Source organism: Sus scrofa, chromosome 6 (genome assembly GCF_054392235.1).
Source record: "Sus scrofa isolate SSC_HxYL_T2T_F1_AM1 chromosome 6, Sscrofa_HxYL_maternal_Yorkshire_Landrace_v2.0, whole genome shotgun sequence".
Classification (NCBI taxonomy): domain Eukaryota; kingdom Metazoa; phylum Chordata; class Mammalia; order Artiodactyla; family Suidae; genus Sus; species Sus scrofa.
Window position 1 is genome coordinate 39,259,515 of NC_139388.1, and position 14,938 is coordinate 39,274,452.

Below are 14,938 nucleotides of genomic sequence, written 5' to 3' on the forward strand. Positions count from 1 at the left end.
CCATGGACCGCATGGGCCTCTTCACCCTTCCAGCACCCCCTTAAACACCTTTGGAGAAAGCTGAAGTCCTGGAGATCGCCCAGCAGAATTAGTTCTCCGGGTTTTGAAGCCAGACCCCGCCCCGCGACTCAGAGCCTCTGAGGAAGCCAGAACCAAGCGGGGTTCCCTCGGCCCCCACGACCCCCACAACCGCCCGGGGCGGGCTCCGCGCAGTGACGTCACGGCGCGCCGTGCGTCGGGCCAAAGTTCAGCCCCGCCCCCTCGCTTCCCCCTCGCTGTCTCGCACCGCCTGCGCTGTCGCTGCCGCCGCTGTGGGCCCGGCTCCGCTCCGCCTGCTCCGCCGCCTTCCTCCCTGAGCGCTGCCCGGCCGGCCGCCATGGCGAACGTGGCCGACACGAAGCTGTACGACATCCTGGGCGTCCCGCCCGGCGCAAGCGAGAACGAGCTGAAAAAGGTACTGGGGAGCGGTCCGGCCAGGCAGGGCGTGAGGGGCGCAGGCCTGCTCCGCTGGGACAGCCAGGCCGCGCCGCGGGGCGGCCCGCGAGCCGGCGGCGGCGGGCCCAGGCTGGGGGCCGGCGACGAGACCGGCCTGCTGCGGCCGCGCACTCCGGCCTCAGCTGACCTTGGGCCGCGGGCCCCGCCCGCCCGCAGATGCAGCAAATAAAACCCACCCCTGCGCAAACACGACGAAAATGCTTCCTTCCTCCCTCCCCCGGCGGGCGCCGGAGGCCGGGCTCTCCCGGGAGGCTACTGCCTGCTTGGCTCTCCCCGCGCCGAGGTCACCACCCCGGAAAAACAGGTTGGACCGAGGCGCCCAGCGCATCTCGGCGCCGGGTGAGGAGTTGTCCAGGGTGCGGACGTCGGTGCCCGAGCCGATTCCGGGCAGATCTGGGGCCTGGCGGAGGGTCGAGGCCACCCCCGCTGGGTGTCTGCGGGTACTTGGGGCTGTTTCCTAGGAGCCGGTCCGCAGGATTTTTTTCCTCTCTTCCTGCTTTGCTCATTGGTCTGTGTCTGGGTGCTTTGTTCTGTGGACAGGTAACCTAAATGATCCGTACCTGCTTCAGGAAGAAGCCGTGGGTCCCAGCCAAACACCTAAGTGTATGCTGACTAAAAATAAACGGCAGGCCTCATTATCGTTCTTTGCAATGCTACGAGATCTTTCATCTCAGGATTTCAGAGCACGTGAGGCATTTGATTAAGCCGCACAGCATCTTCACGGGGTTTAGAGTATCCGGATTTGTAAGCTGAGAAAAATGAGAATGCTCCTTAGGCAGTGGGATGGGTACAGTTGAGAGTAAAAGGACTTCCTGTTACCTTACCGGAAATGCTATTCTGTATTACATAATTCATGTGTCTGTGAATGAACGCCTAAGTGCTTTATATCTCATGCCACCCAAATGTATGCAACTTAAGTAACACTGCGGTCAGTCCACCAGAGGAAAAGCATGACCTAGGAGCTTGTCTTGCCTTTGTCTTGATGTTACAATTAGAGGAGCCATTATGAGCCGGGATTCTTACCTTAGCTTAATTCTAATAATAATAATGTTTTGCAGGGTGTAAAGCTTAACAAGTACTTCTAGAGTTTATCGCAGTCTTCTTGGTCTGGTGACTGGCTGTCAAACACATTTGACAATAGTGAAAATAATGGAATTTTTCAGTACTTTGTTTTTCTCTGTGGCTTAGTTTGTTTGTCTCCAGCTTCATTATAACCTGTTTTCCAATATAACTATTCTGATTTGTTACATTTGAGTAAACAATATTGAGACCTTTCGGTGCCCAACCAATACCAATGAATAAAGGATGTTTTTAGAAGGTTATGATTTTGAACATTGCTTCTCAGAAAATTGGTTATGAAGTTAATACAAATCTTTAATCAGGTCTTTACATTATAACCGTTTTTTTGTTTTTTTGTGTTTTTTTTTTTTCAATCTTTTCTTCAGGCATACAGAAAGTTAGCCAAGGAATACCATCCTGATAAGAATCCAAATGCTGGTGACAAAGTAAGTCATTTGAGACTTTTTTCCCCTGAGGTTTCCCCTTAAAAAATTTTAAGCTTAAATTGCCCTTCTTGGAAAAAATGAGAATGTTGTAAGAAAAGTCCATCTATGCCCGTAGAGCCTAATTTTTTATGTTAAGAGTGCTTTGGTTTTATATTGGAAATAACTAACATTCTGGGCATCAGTAGGTAGTAAATAGGACCAGAATCAAACCAAAGGTAACGTGTAGCTTTTCTTGGAATTAAATAACTTCTAGATTTTTGTAGCCTTTCCTTAGTATTCTATTTGAAAAATCCAGTTGTTTTCCTCTTTTTCTTTATAGTTCAAAGAAATAAGTTTTGCATATGAAGTACTATCAAACCCTGAGAAGCGCGAGTTATATGACAGATATGGAGAACAAGGTCTTCGGGAAGGTAGCGGTGGAGGTGGTGGCATGGATGATATTTTCTCTCACATTTTTGGTGGGGGATTATTTGGCTTCATGGGCAATCAGAGCAGAAGTCGAAATGGCAGAAGAAAAGGAGAAGACATGATGCATCCACTCAAGTGAATATCTTTTTTCTTTTTTAAAAAAAAAATACTGATTGCTTTTTTTTTTTTTCCAAGTAGAAGAGAGAAAAGCTATCAAAAAATATTCTTTCCATCAGAAAAAAAATCTTCCATTTGGATGTTGGCACTTTGCTAACAGATCTTGAAGGGTGGTTGGTGTTTTTACAGAATAGGAAGACAGTTTTGGTATATGCTTCTGAGGCTGCTTGTTTTTAAAATTTCAGTTGTGAATTCTTTGAAGTATTTAAACTTTATATAAAAACTACAGAGTGAGGGACTGGCTGGCTAGTTAGTTGACATGTTACAGTCACTCATTACTTGATCCTCAGTGTGAACTCTCCTAAATTGGTTTCCACGGAGCTTGCTGGCTTCGAGCCCGATGTTAACCTGCCAACATATGAATGGTGTCTGTCCTTGATCTCAGACTGTGAACCCAATATGAAAATAACTGTTTTACTTTGCAAAATTTGTGACGTGTTTTATCTCATTAATTTTCATGAACCAGTAATGGTTTTAGGAGCAAATACCAGAGACTGAAGTTCAAGTGTTTTTAATAATAGTTTATCTAGTTTGTGCAGTTGAGTAGGTAAGAGGGAGTAAAACGTTATTTGTCAAACTTCTCCTTTTATTAATTACAGCATTTTCATTTTGGGTAGCTTTATAATATTTGGTACCATGATTTATTCATTCCCTTTTCTATAGAATGTTACCTGTTTTTCTCTATAATAAGTAGTGCTATATCTTTATATACAGCTTTGTCTCCTTGGTAGTGATTCTTGGGCAGGCCTTACTGTTTTGAGGCTGATAAATGCAACTAAATTGCCTTGTAGAGGATTGTGCCCGTTGAGCCTCACTGGTGGAGAGTGCCAGCTTCGCTAGACCATTACCCACATTTTTCTTTCCTTTGCTGTGTTTACTGAAATGAAGATTTTTCTGGCCTCTTGATAGTAGTGTTGCATATACTAATCGAAATGTAACATGTAAAGGAGAAAAGACTTACCTATCATATAAATGGTTGGTTAAAGGTTTTAGGAGGAATATAAAAGGCATATGCAACCAAGTGCTTTGGTCTAAGATCTATATATACCATTGTTTGGAAGTTCTGCTATTGTTTTGACCCCTAAATGTTTTATTCTTAAACTGCCTACAATGTATAAAAGAGTTAGCTTAATGTAACAATTTTGAGAAAGTTCAAATACCACAAAGCAAGTGCTACAGTACTTACACTGGCAGCATATGGAAGTTGCTGGGCTAGTGGTCAAATTGGAGAGACAGGCCTACACCAGAGCCACTGCAACACTGGATCTGAGCTGCATCTGTGATCTGCGCCAAAGCTTGTGGCAACACAGATCCTTAACCCACTGAGCAAGGCCAAGGATGGAACCTGCGTTCTAATGGAGACTATGTTGGGTTCTGAACCCTCTGAGACACAGTGGGAACCTGACAGTTTTAACAGGCTTTTTAACTTGACCTTTTTGGAGGTCATAGACTTCTTTTGAAAATTTTGTAAAAGTTGCTCAATTATACAGTTTTATTTATAATTCACTGGGTGTTTCAGATGTCTAAAACTTGTAGGCTTTCTATTGTAAACCTCTTATGTTGTTACACTGTAGATAAGGCCAGTTTTCTTAAAGCCATGAGCAATCTCAGTGCCTCCCATAAATTATAATATAACTTTGTAGCTTTTCTCAGTTGTCTTTGAAGGGGGAAAACCTTCCAGTAGAGCATGTACTCTGGAGCCAGACTGCCTATGTGATCTTGGGCAAGTTACTCAACTGTGCCTCAGTTTTGTCCTATAAAATGAGAATGACAGTTTTACCTCATTCAGAGGGTTGGGTTAGGTGGAGGGCTTCTGCCTGAGGCCAGAAGAAAATGTGATGTTTTGTGTTTGGACAGTTAGCAACTTTATCAGAAAATGCAGCGCAGTAAATTACTGGTCTGATCCTTTAAGGTTCTGGATTTGAGCACCACCTATATTGTTTATAGCCATAAAATCTTTTTGCTAATTTGAGTTACAAAATAAAATCTCCTTCAGTTGACTTAATGTAAGGTATTCTCGAATGCTTTGTTTAGAAGATGATCGTTTATATCTTGTATTGAAGAGAACTTGGCCAAATTTGACCTAATTCTTTTTTCCCCAGGGTATCTTTAGAAGATCTGTATAATGGCAAGACAACCAAACTACAGCTTAGCAAGAATGTACTCTGTAGCGCATGCAGTGGGTAAGTGTGTATTCTTGTTATGAAATAAACTTCATCTGTTCTTCCAGTGGCACATTTTATATTAGATAAAAATTGTTCATAACTTCAAACTGACTGATCAACCAGAACATTTTCCAATACCTCTGAAAGTTAAACTACCAACCATTGGGGGTGGAAGATGAATGTGAAAAGCACAGTTCCTGCTTGTCAGGGCTATGGGGAAAAATCTGATTTTTACTTTTGCTTGCTTTAGCCAAGGTGGAAAGTCCGGAGCTGTTCAGAAGTGTAGTGCTTGTCGGGGTCGAGGTGTACGCATCATGATCAGACAGTTGGCTCCAGGGATGGTACAGCAGATGCAGTCTGTGTGTTCCGACTGTAATGGAGAAGGTATGCATGCCAGATATTTCTCTGCTTTTATTTTGGAATGGACTGGGAACACAAATTGGAGAGGCTGAAAATTTTTCTTTTTCTGTGTGTGTTTGTATTCATCTTATTAAAGATACAAAGAGTTCTAAAAAATGGGAAAATAATTATTTCCTTATGTGTAGGCCCAGTGTACACAGGTAAACAGTAAATTTATATTATCTTCAACGAAATGTTAGTGTTTTTTATTCCAAAAAGATGGACAAATTTTTTTGTCTCATTTTATTTTATTGGCTGCAGCATGCAGAAGTTCCTGGGCCAGGGATCAAACCCATGCTACAGCAGTGACCCAAGCCACTGCAGTGACAACATTGGGTTCTTAACCTGCTGTGCCTCAAGGGAACTCCTGTCCCTTTATATTTTAAAAGTTTATATTTGATAAAAGGGAGACAGCAAATTGTTTGGTTTTCATTCTGATTAAGTGGATGATTTTACTGTAAGATTTAGTTAGCTTTCGAGGATAGATAATTGGGATTGAAGCTCTTCTTACAAAAGTAAATATTTTAGGCTTAGTGGGCAGAATGAATGGTTTTTGAAACTGCTACTCACTTCTGCTCTTTTAGCATTTTTAGAGCCATGGACAAGGTGTAAATAAGTGGATGTGACTGTCTCTAGATAAACATTACTTAAAACACGAGCATGCCCAGTTTGACCTGTGAGCCTTAGTTTGCCAACTCTTGTTCTGGAGCAGTGGTATCCAAAAGAATTTTCTGTGGCAATGGAAAGGTTCTTTGTACGAAACATCTAGCATAGTAGCCACTAGCCACCTGTGGCTATTGTGGCTGAGGAACTGAACTTTTAGTTAATTTAAACTTAAATGGCCACAGATGGCTAGTGGCTACTATATTGGACAGTTCTAGAATATCCTCTTACAAATTGCTTCTGGAGGTGATATGATAATTTGGAGAAGCTGCATATCATAATTCCCCTCCTGGAGAGTCTCAGTGCATTTTACCTTATTAAAGTTGCTAATCTTTCCCATTATCAAGAAACCAGAGTTGACTGAATTCTTTTCCCAGGTGCTATTACCATTTTAAGGAACTGGTGCTTTACAGAATATACTTAGCAGAAGCAGTTTTCCTGAAGTCATTTATACATGTCATCTAAGCATTAAAGTGTACCAGTAATCAGCCACTAGAAATTGATGGTATTTTTTTCATAATATACTATGAAAGAAACTCTTGTCCTAAACATGGCAAGGAGGTTCTCAGTGCCAGCTAAAGTCCAGCCATTTCTAATTGGTTTTGGAAATTTTCAGTGGTAGTGGATCTAAATAAAAGAAAGATCCATAATAGGAAATTTGAGCAGGATTTAGTCTGTGAAATTAAAAAAATTTAAAAAAAAGTACCAACTATGCAGTGTAATAATGATTCAAAAAGGCTATTTAAATTTTTATTTGGGTTGTCTCTGTCCATTGGTAAATTTATTTATTTATTCATTTATTGTCTTTCTGTCTTTTCTAGGGCCACACCCGCAGCATGTGGAGGTTCCAAGGCTAGGGGTCTAACCAGAGCTGTAGCCACTTGCCTACGCCACAGCCATAGCAACGCCAGATCCAAGCCACATCTGTGACCTACACCACAGCACACGGCAATGCCGGATCCTTAACCCACTGAGTGAGGCCAGGGATTGAACCTGCAACCACATGGTTCCTAGTCCGATTTGTTAACCATTGAGCCATGACGGGAACTCCCCATTGCTATTATTAAATGAAACCAAGACTGAAAAAAAATGAAGACACATCTGTAGAAGTTCTAGCAGCTGACCACCCATTTTGTTTTCTCAATCCTTAGGCTTTGTTTTACTTTAGGAAGTACAGTCCGAGCAAAGAAAGTATTGCCTAAGCTGTATTATATTCTGGAATAGAGGATACTAGGTAGCTGGGTCCTTTAGGTAACCTGCAATAAAATGTGAGGAATGAATTTTTGGGGCCGTGCCTGGGGCATGTGGAAGTTCCTGAGCCAGGAATCAAACCTGCACCACATTTGTAGCCTGTGCCACAACTGCAGTAATACTGGATCCTTAACCTGCTGCACCACAAGGGAACTTCCAAGAATGATGTTTTAAACAACACTTTAGCAATTTAAAGAAGTTCAGAAAATTTATTTAGTGAATAAAGGCACTGTCAAGACCCATTTTACTTAAGAATACAGTATAGTATACCCTTGCCAGAGTTTGAATGACCTCTTTTTTCAGGAGAGGTAATTAATGAAAAGGACCGCTGTAAAAAATGTGAAGGGAAGAAGGTGATTAAAGAAGTCAAGATTCTTGAAGTCCACGTAGACAAAGGCATGAAACATGGACAGAGAATTACATTCACTGGGGAAGCAGACCAGGCCCCAGGAGTGGAACCAGGAGACATTGTTCTTTTGCTACAAGAAAAAGAACATGAGGTAATTTCCTTTTTGTTTGCTTTATTTTCGCTTCAGAAGACCAGAAATGGATCTTGTTTGCAAGATTCAAGTTAAATCAGTTTGAGATTCCTGAAGCAACACTGAACATAGATGAAGTTGTTAAGTGGTTAGGCTGAGTTCGTAAGACGACTTGTTTAGTAGACCAACAAGTTGGAAGCACTGCGGAAGGAGTAGTCTTCACAGCTCTACCATTGACTGGCACTGTAACCTCAAGTTACTCTGTTGTCTCTGTACCCCAGTTTCCTTGTTTATGAAAATAAGGGCATTGGCCCAGATGGTCTAAGACAGCATAGTTTTTTTTCACTGTGAAACTCCGTTGGTGGTTGGTGAGTGAACAAGGCTTTAGTTCTCACTGCTGCTCTGTTGATTTGTTTTTCATATGGGTATCCATGTGACCTTTTCTTGAAATAAAAGGTTCTGCAGTTTAAAAAATTTTTTTATTTTTATTTTTAAATTTCTGGTTGACTCTGTATTGTATCTACTATGTAGGCAAAATGAACTAGGCTAATGATGTAGCCTGGTATATGTTATTGCGATTATGCCATTGCATCTGTATTTTTTAATGTGCAGTAGAGTATATTGTATGCCTTCATTCATGAAGAATATATCTGGAACTTTGGTAATCAGTTAATTCTTAAATATAGAAGTATTTGACAGGATTCTGCCCTTGTACTTGATCACATTGCCATTTCAAATTTCTTTGGAAATTTTTAGATCACAAGTCAGCCACCGTTTTTAGTTTACATTAAAATTTTCTCCCATTTGATGGGGATTTCTACAAATTTTAAAAATCATTTCAAGAGTCCAGTAGAGAATAAAACCATGCTGAGATGCAGATTCTGGGGATTTGATTCATTCCCTCACTAGATTGTGGCTTGCTCTCCTACACTAGCCTTACTGAAGGTATATTAGATTTCTTGTCTCAGCATAGCTATAAATTGCTATATGTCTTTAGCCCTCATAAATATTACCGTGCCTACCAATGGCAAGGGTCCCTAGATTGCCTTTCTTTTTTTTTTTCTTTTTGTCTTTTTGCATTTTCTAGGGCCACTTCCCGAGGCATATGGAGGTTCCCAGGCTAGGGGTCTAATCAGAGCTGTAGCCACCGGCCTACGCCAGAGCCACAGCAACGCAGGATCAGAGCCGCGTCTGTGACCTACACCACAGCTCAGGGCAATGCCGGATCCTTAACCCACTGAGCAAGGCCAGGGATTGAACCCGCAATCTCATGGTTCCTAGTTGGATTCGTTAACCACTGCTCCACAATGGGAACTCCCTGCCTTTTTTTTTTTTTTTTTTTTTTTTTAAAGGAGTAATTTCTAGAATTCTGCCTTACAGTCTTGTGGGTTGAAATATTTGTAATTTTTGTAAGATTCCCTGTTAATTGGCATTTTAGCTGCTTCCTCATCTGTTCAAGAAGTGATGTTTGTTTGGAGGAGAGTAGGCTCAATGCATTGGGGGTTTTGGTGTGTCAAACTGATGGTAAAATCTTTTTACCCCTAAGTTCAGTCTTTAATGTTCTATAAGTATATTGGATTTTAAAAAATAGAAAGCTAGTATTCCATTTACTAGCTTTGGCCCTATGGCTGGGCTTTGTGCACTTAAAAAAAAAGAGTCCTCCCTTAGAAAGATGAGTGTAGAATCCAGTGAGATAATGAATAAGCTGCTTTTCTTTTGGGAGGCTGTGAAGAGGCATTTGGAAGTAAGTCACCTCTAAAATTGTTGGCAGCAGTGGAATTGCATGGAATTTCCAACAGACAGCAGATGTTAATGGTTGTTTAAAGTAGAAAATAGAAGATGATAAAAGTTAGAATGGAAGCTCATTTAGTAAGAGGTCAAAGGTTGTTCTCTCTTAGTTTTGTTATGAAAATAAATTTGAGCCCAAAATGAGATTTATACCACTGAAAATATTCTTAACCTTCTAAAGAAAAACTGCCAGTTCATGAACAAGCTTGTAGTTACTTTGTTCTGGAATTCCCTTTTTTAAAAACTTATGCTGAAGGAGTTGTGAGATCATGAGATCAGGGTAGGTACTGTAGCTGAACAACGTGTAAATCTCCTCATCAAGAAACAATTCAATTTTGAGAGTGCTGCATATGTATGTATGTGTGTTCAGCTTTCAGTACAGGTTGTGTGTGTGTGATCTTGCTATCACAGTGCATTTGTACAGCAAAGTACCACAGTGGTAGGTAATATCTGGTGATGTTAGTCTCTCCTCTATACTCTGTACTTTTGTTTTTCTGAAATTTTTATAGCTTTCAAGTGTTTTACCATCTGATTCTTGGTAATCTGTCATTACTCTTGTTTTTCAAAAATGTTCTGGTCATTCTTGCCTCTTTATTCTCTGTTTGAATTTTAGCCTTAAATTGTCTAATCCAGCTACCCCTCCTGCGAATCCTCTACCCCCAAAAAACAACCCCATGTCATTTTTTTTGTTGGAATTACTTTAAGTTGAGCTCTCCTATCCAAGAACATAATATCCCTTCCTGCTCCATTCTTCTGATACAGCTTTAACCAAAAGATATTGGCTAAAGATGGTTCTTGGAACAGTAATAAAGATGTTCAGAAACACTACCATTTTATAGATTTGCAAAAGCATTGAAAAGTCCCGCATTAAGGAAACCTTACTGAAGTTAATTTGCCACCCATTATGAGAAACACCTGAGTAAACCTGCATAGGTAATATATGTTTAGTGGTTGTCAAACTTTGCATACATTAGAATGCCCTGGAGGGCTTATTAGAACTGTAAATTGCTCACCTCCATAGTTTCTGGTGCAGTAAGTATGGGATGGAGCCCAAGAATGTGCATTCCTGACCAGTTTCCTGGTGCTGTTGAGGCTGCTGGTCCAGGGCCACTGGTCAAGATAATGGTTTGAGATTAACTTTTCCTTTGTAGGTAAATTTAGGAGGACAATTTAGGAAAAGAGGGTATCTTTCAGATGTCCTCTCCTCTCTGAATGAACCAGCCAGCATTATTCTTTGGAAGAGTAACTTGTATTGAAAAAAATCTGGCTGACCTTTCACTGCAGTTATTTTGTTTCAACTTAAATTTCAAAGTTTAATGGTAGATATTTATAAATTCTAATAAGCAAAAGTTTTAGGTGGGCATGTATGAAATTGGATTTTTTTTTTTTTTTTTTTGCCTGTACCCCACCCACGCTATGTAGAAATTTCTGGACCAGGGATCGAACTCAACGCACAGCAGTGACAATGCCAGATCCTTAACCCACAAGAGAACTCCAAAAATGGATGTATTTTTCCCTATGCATTGAATGCTCAGAAACTTTTTTTATGCTTCCTGAATAACCGTTACACTACTTAGCCCATAGGCTTATAATGTAATAATAAGCTAACTTTAGCGTTGGTTTTACATTCATCTAGGCAAGTTTTGAATTTTAAGTGAGATAAAGTTTGTTTGTACTTGTATGAAGTGTGGGGTTTGAGTCCCTTTACTGGCTGAGCATTACTGGTTGAGTTTTTTGTTGTTTTTTTTTAATTGCCACACCTGAAGTATATAGAAATTCCCAGGCCAGGAATTGAGTCCAAGCCCCAGTTGTGACCTATGCTGCAGCTGTGGCAATGCCAGATCCATAACCCACTGCACCTGGCTGGGGATAGAACCTTTGCCTCTGCAGCATAGGATTCTTAACCACTGCAGTTGGATTCTTAACCCATTGTGCCACAGCAGGAACTCCTGGTTGAGCTTTTTGTGTTGAATTTGGACCAACCGCTTCCCCTGTTAGGATCATGTCTAGAGGAAAATCCAAGGTGAACCTGTTCTACAGGCTTTGTGTACCTTTTTGCTCAGAGGCAGGGCTTGGAAATGGGCAATAATTGTAAAATACTCCTGGTCCTGTTTTTGAGGCTTCAGCTGTACCTTATGAGCCATTATTTTCCCATGTCCACTTCTTTCCTGATAGAAGTTTCTAGCATATTCCTAGAGAATGGCAAGGTTTCCTTGTATAAATTTAGGAAACTAGGGGTGGTGGCAATTTGATTTTTGCAGTAAATGAAAAATAGAATTAAGGTTTTGAAATTGATTCAAGGAACATAGCTCAACAGACTGTGCCTCCATAATTTTTTAAAAAGATGTTTCTTGCGTGTGCTTTATTTGTAGGTGTTCCAGAGAGATGGAAATGATTTGCACATGACATATAAGATAGGACTCGTTGAAGCTCTGTGCGGATTTCAGTTCACATTTAAGCACCTTGATGGACGTCAGATTGTGGTGAAATACCCCCCTGGCAAAGTAATTGAACCAGGTAAATCTTGATTTTTGTTTGATCCAAGATTGCTGGTAATTTTGTTTTACAGTAGGTGATTCTTAAGAATACTACTGAGTACCTTCTTGGGTAAAGTTCTTAATACTTTCTCCTTTATTTACTCAAATAATAGGCTGTGTCCGTGTAGTTCGAGGTGAAGGAATGCCACAATATCGTAATCCCTTTGAAAAAGGTGATCTTTACATAAAGTTTGATGTGCAGTTTCCTGAAAACAACTGGATCAACCCAGACAAGCTTTCTGTAAGTGTTCTCTAAATTTAGGCAACAGAAGACCTCAAGTTTAAAATAGTTGTATTTTAAATTTGGGGCGATCGGTGGTTGAGCTGTCCTGGTTGTTAAAGTGAGGATAGCTGAAGTAAAAGTTTATGGGGCCAAATAGGGACTAGCCAAGGAGTAAAGCAGACTGGGTGTGAGGTGGTGATGGGAGGATTGGGACTCCCTGAAGAGCAGATCCCTCACCTGAAGAGGGCAGCCCCGCAGTTAGCACCTGCTGTTTGTTCATGCATGAAGGCATGTGGAGTGTGAAGTTTTTCAGTGTTTAAATGGTAGCAACTAACTCTGTCTTTTGTTGTCTAAGCAGTAGGTAGGTTGCACAAAAGATGTCTGCACATTTGCTCTGTGAATCATGCATTCGTGATCTCTGGCTTAAAAGTGCAAAGATTTTTTTTATTACCAAAGAAGCATATCCCTTGGATTGTATCCGAAGGGTCGATGAAGATATCTTCTAACTAACCTAATTTTTGTTTATTTTTTATGAAGGAACTAGAAGATCTTTTGCCATCTAGACCAGAAGTTCCAAACATAATTGGAGACACAGAGGAGGTAGAGCTTCAGGAATTTGATAGCACTCGGGGCTCAGGAGGAGGTCAGAGGCGTGAAGCCTATAATGATAGCTCTGATGAAGAAAGCAGTAGCCATCATGGACCAGGAGTGCAGTGTGCTCATCAGTAAACTCTGCAGTCAAATTGCACAGGTGGATTTTCTCTCCACGTTTGCCTGGTTTGTTTTCAGCGATTCAGCTGGAGAAAGTCTGGTCAACCCAGATGAACTGATGGACGTCCGTTGGTCTATGTGTAACTTTTAAAATTGGTATAGTATCTACAGAGTGTATAATTTAAACTAACCACAAAGCTTTACATCTTCATTTCAACTGTTCTGTAGCAGAATAAAGCACTTGAAAGGAAACAAGACTCCCTTTCACACATGGGTTATAAGTTTCAGTCCTGGTATCTGTGCTTGATTTTTACCAGTTTTGTGTAGATTTTATGTTTCATATTTTAAATTCAAATCCCACATTGTAAAGTTTGTGTACAATTTGTCCTGAAGCTTTGTGTTTGGCTGCACCTGCATAAGCTGCTACAAATAGAATAAAGAACTTCATAGCCTGTATCTATCATTTAGATGCATGGGAAAATGGGCTTTGCACACAGTGGGTTTGGAGCTGACTGGGAACAATGGAAAAATAACATTAGCTGAGCTGTGGTTGTAAAGTGTTTTGGTTCTCCCCCTCCTTTTTTTTTTTTTTTTTTTTTTCTTCTTTTTTTCTTCTTCTTTTTCCTTTTTTTCCCTTTTTTCTTTTTTTTTCTTTTTTTTTCTTTTTTTTTCTTTTTTTTTCTTTTTTTTTCTTTTTTTTTTTACCGTCTTGTGAAAGGTTTCTGAAACTCGATAATAAAAAGCAGTTGGTGTAAATTATTCTTTGTCTCACATTTTTAGAAGGAAGAACATATTTTGAACTGTAAAATGTATCCTTAAACCAGAGAATGTATCCTCAGTTCTGGTTCTTAAACAGCCCTTAAAAACCCATTGGCCTGAAGCTTATGCCTTAGGCACCTGCCCGTTTATAGTTTCAGGGGACAAAAGAAAGTTTGATATGTTGGTAGAAACAGGCTTTATTGGCTTCAATTAACGCTTTGTAGAGTCAAGGACATCGGAGTTACGTAACTCCTAAGTTCTGATCCTGAGCATCAGGGTCAGGTTAACCCAGCCTCTGTATTTCCCCACCCCCACCCCCTTTAAAAAAATAAGGTAACGGCAAATCAATACTAGAACCATGTCTGCATAGAAACTGTTAAAATGCTCTGTTTTCATTAAATGTTAAGTTAAAGATTCTCTTGTCTCCATTAAGTTGAATATTTGAGATTGGGGGAAGAAGCGTTGATGATTCTTAGTGTTTTATAGAAAAAGACTGGTATGAGAAAAATCAGGTAAAACTACAATGAAAAAATGTATTGCTCTTTCTTCATCTTCTATTACCTTCTTTTCATTCCCAGAGTAGATATTTGTAGAACACACTGTAATTTTAGGGAAAAGAGACAAATCAGTTACAGAGTTCACATTTGTGAAAGGACAAATGGGAGAACGCTAAAAATTTAAAACTTTGAAATGTATCATGCCATCCCTGAGCCTAACTGTAGTTGTAGTTTATTTCTAGGTCTAGTAGAACCTGGATGGGGGGGAAAGAAAAGGCATCTTGGCATCAGTCAAGGCCTGTGAGGTTTAAAATACTGCCCTATCCACTCTACCTCCATTGTACAAAAACTATTTTACAGCCAGCCTGGGCAAGATGCAACCGCATAGTAGTTTTGTATCCAGGGTTACTTCCCCACAACCACTTTAAGCATAAGAAATGCAGTGGCAATACAAAGTTTGTAGCCTTTCCAATAAAGGTTTATACAAATTAGAGTTGTTCAGTGTAGTCTTTCTTTCAGTTCTATTACCCAGGTTTTTTGACTACAGTAGAGGACCATGTGAAGGGGAATAAAACTTTGTTAAGTTCTTGTTACTTCACTCAGTCTACTGGCTCTATGTTGTAGAGCATCTATCTAGAGAAAACTATCTTTTATGACAGCTTTCCTGAAATAGTCAAATGCTATTAAATCTACTTTTTTAAAAAGGTGTGCAGTTCAGTGGTTTTCAGTGTATTCAGACTTTTGTATCCATCACCACAGATTCGTTTTCATCACCCCAGAAAGGAAACCTTAAGTTCCTTAGTATTTACTCTCCAGCCCCTTGGTATGATCTCTAATCTACTTTCTTAAGTATTTGCCAATTTCAGACACTTGCTATAAAA

The 14,938-nt window shown here is 40.2% G+C and overlaps 1 protein-coding gene across 1 annotated transcript; it reads left to right on the forward strand.

Annotated features, from left to right (window-relative positions):
- Positions 1-296: 296 nt before the first annotated feature.
- Positions 297-14,548, forward strand: DNAJA2 (DnaJ heat shock protein family (Hsp40) member A2). The gene is made up of 9 exons (XM_003126994.6): positions 297-454; positions 1,941-2,000; positions 2,320-2,543; positions 4,688-4,768; positions 5,001-5,134; positions 7,367-7,563; positions 11,703-11,847; positions 11,981-12,108; positions 12,628-14,548. Exons 1-9 carry the CDS (start codon positions 377-379, stop codon positions 12,817-12,819), a joined length of 1,239 nt encoding a protein of 412 aa, XP_003127042.1. The 5' UTR covers positions 297-376; the 3' UTR covers positions 12,820-14,548.
- Positions 14,549-14,938: the final 390 nt, after the last annotated feature.

Bases quoted from the DNA above. Each gene is read 5' to 3' on its own strand.
- DNAJA2 (XM_003126994.6), top strand. From the start codon at position 377: ATGGCGAACGTGGCCGACACGAAGCTGTACGACATCCTGGGCGTCCCG. The intron at 455-1,940 runs GTACTGGGGAGC...TCTTTTCTTCAG, and splicing joins GCGAGAACGAGCTGAAAAAG to GCATACAGAAAGTTAGCCAA. The intron at 11,848-11,980 runs GTAAATCTTGAT...CTCAAATAATAG, and splicing joins TGGCAAAGTAATTGAACCAG to GCTGTGTCCGTGTAGTTCGA.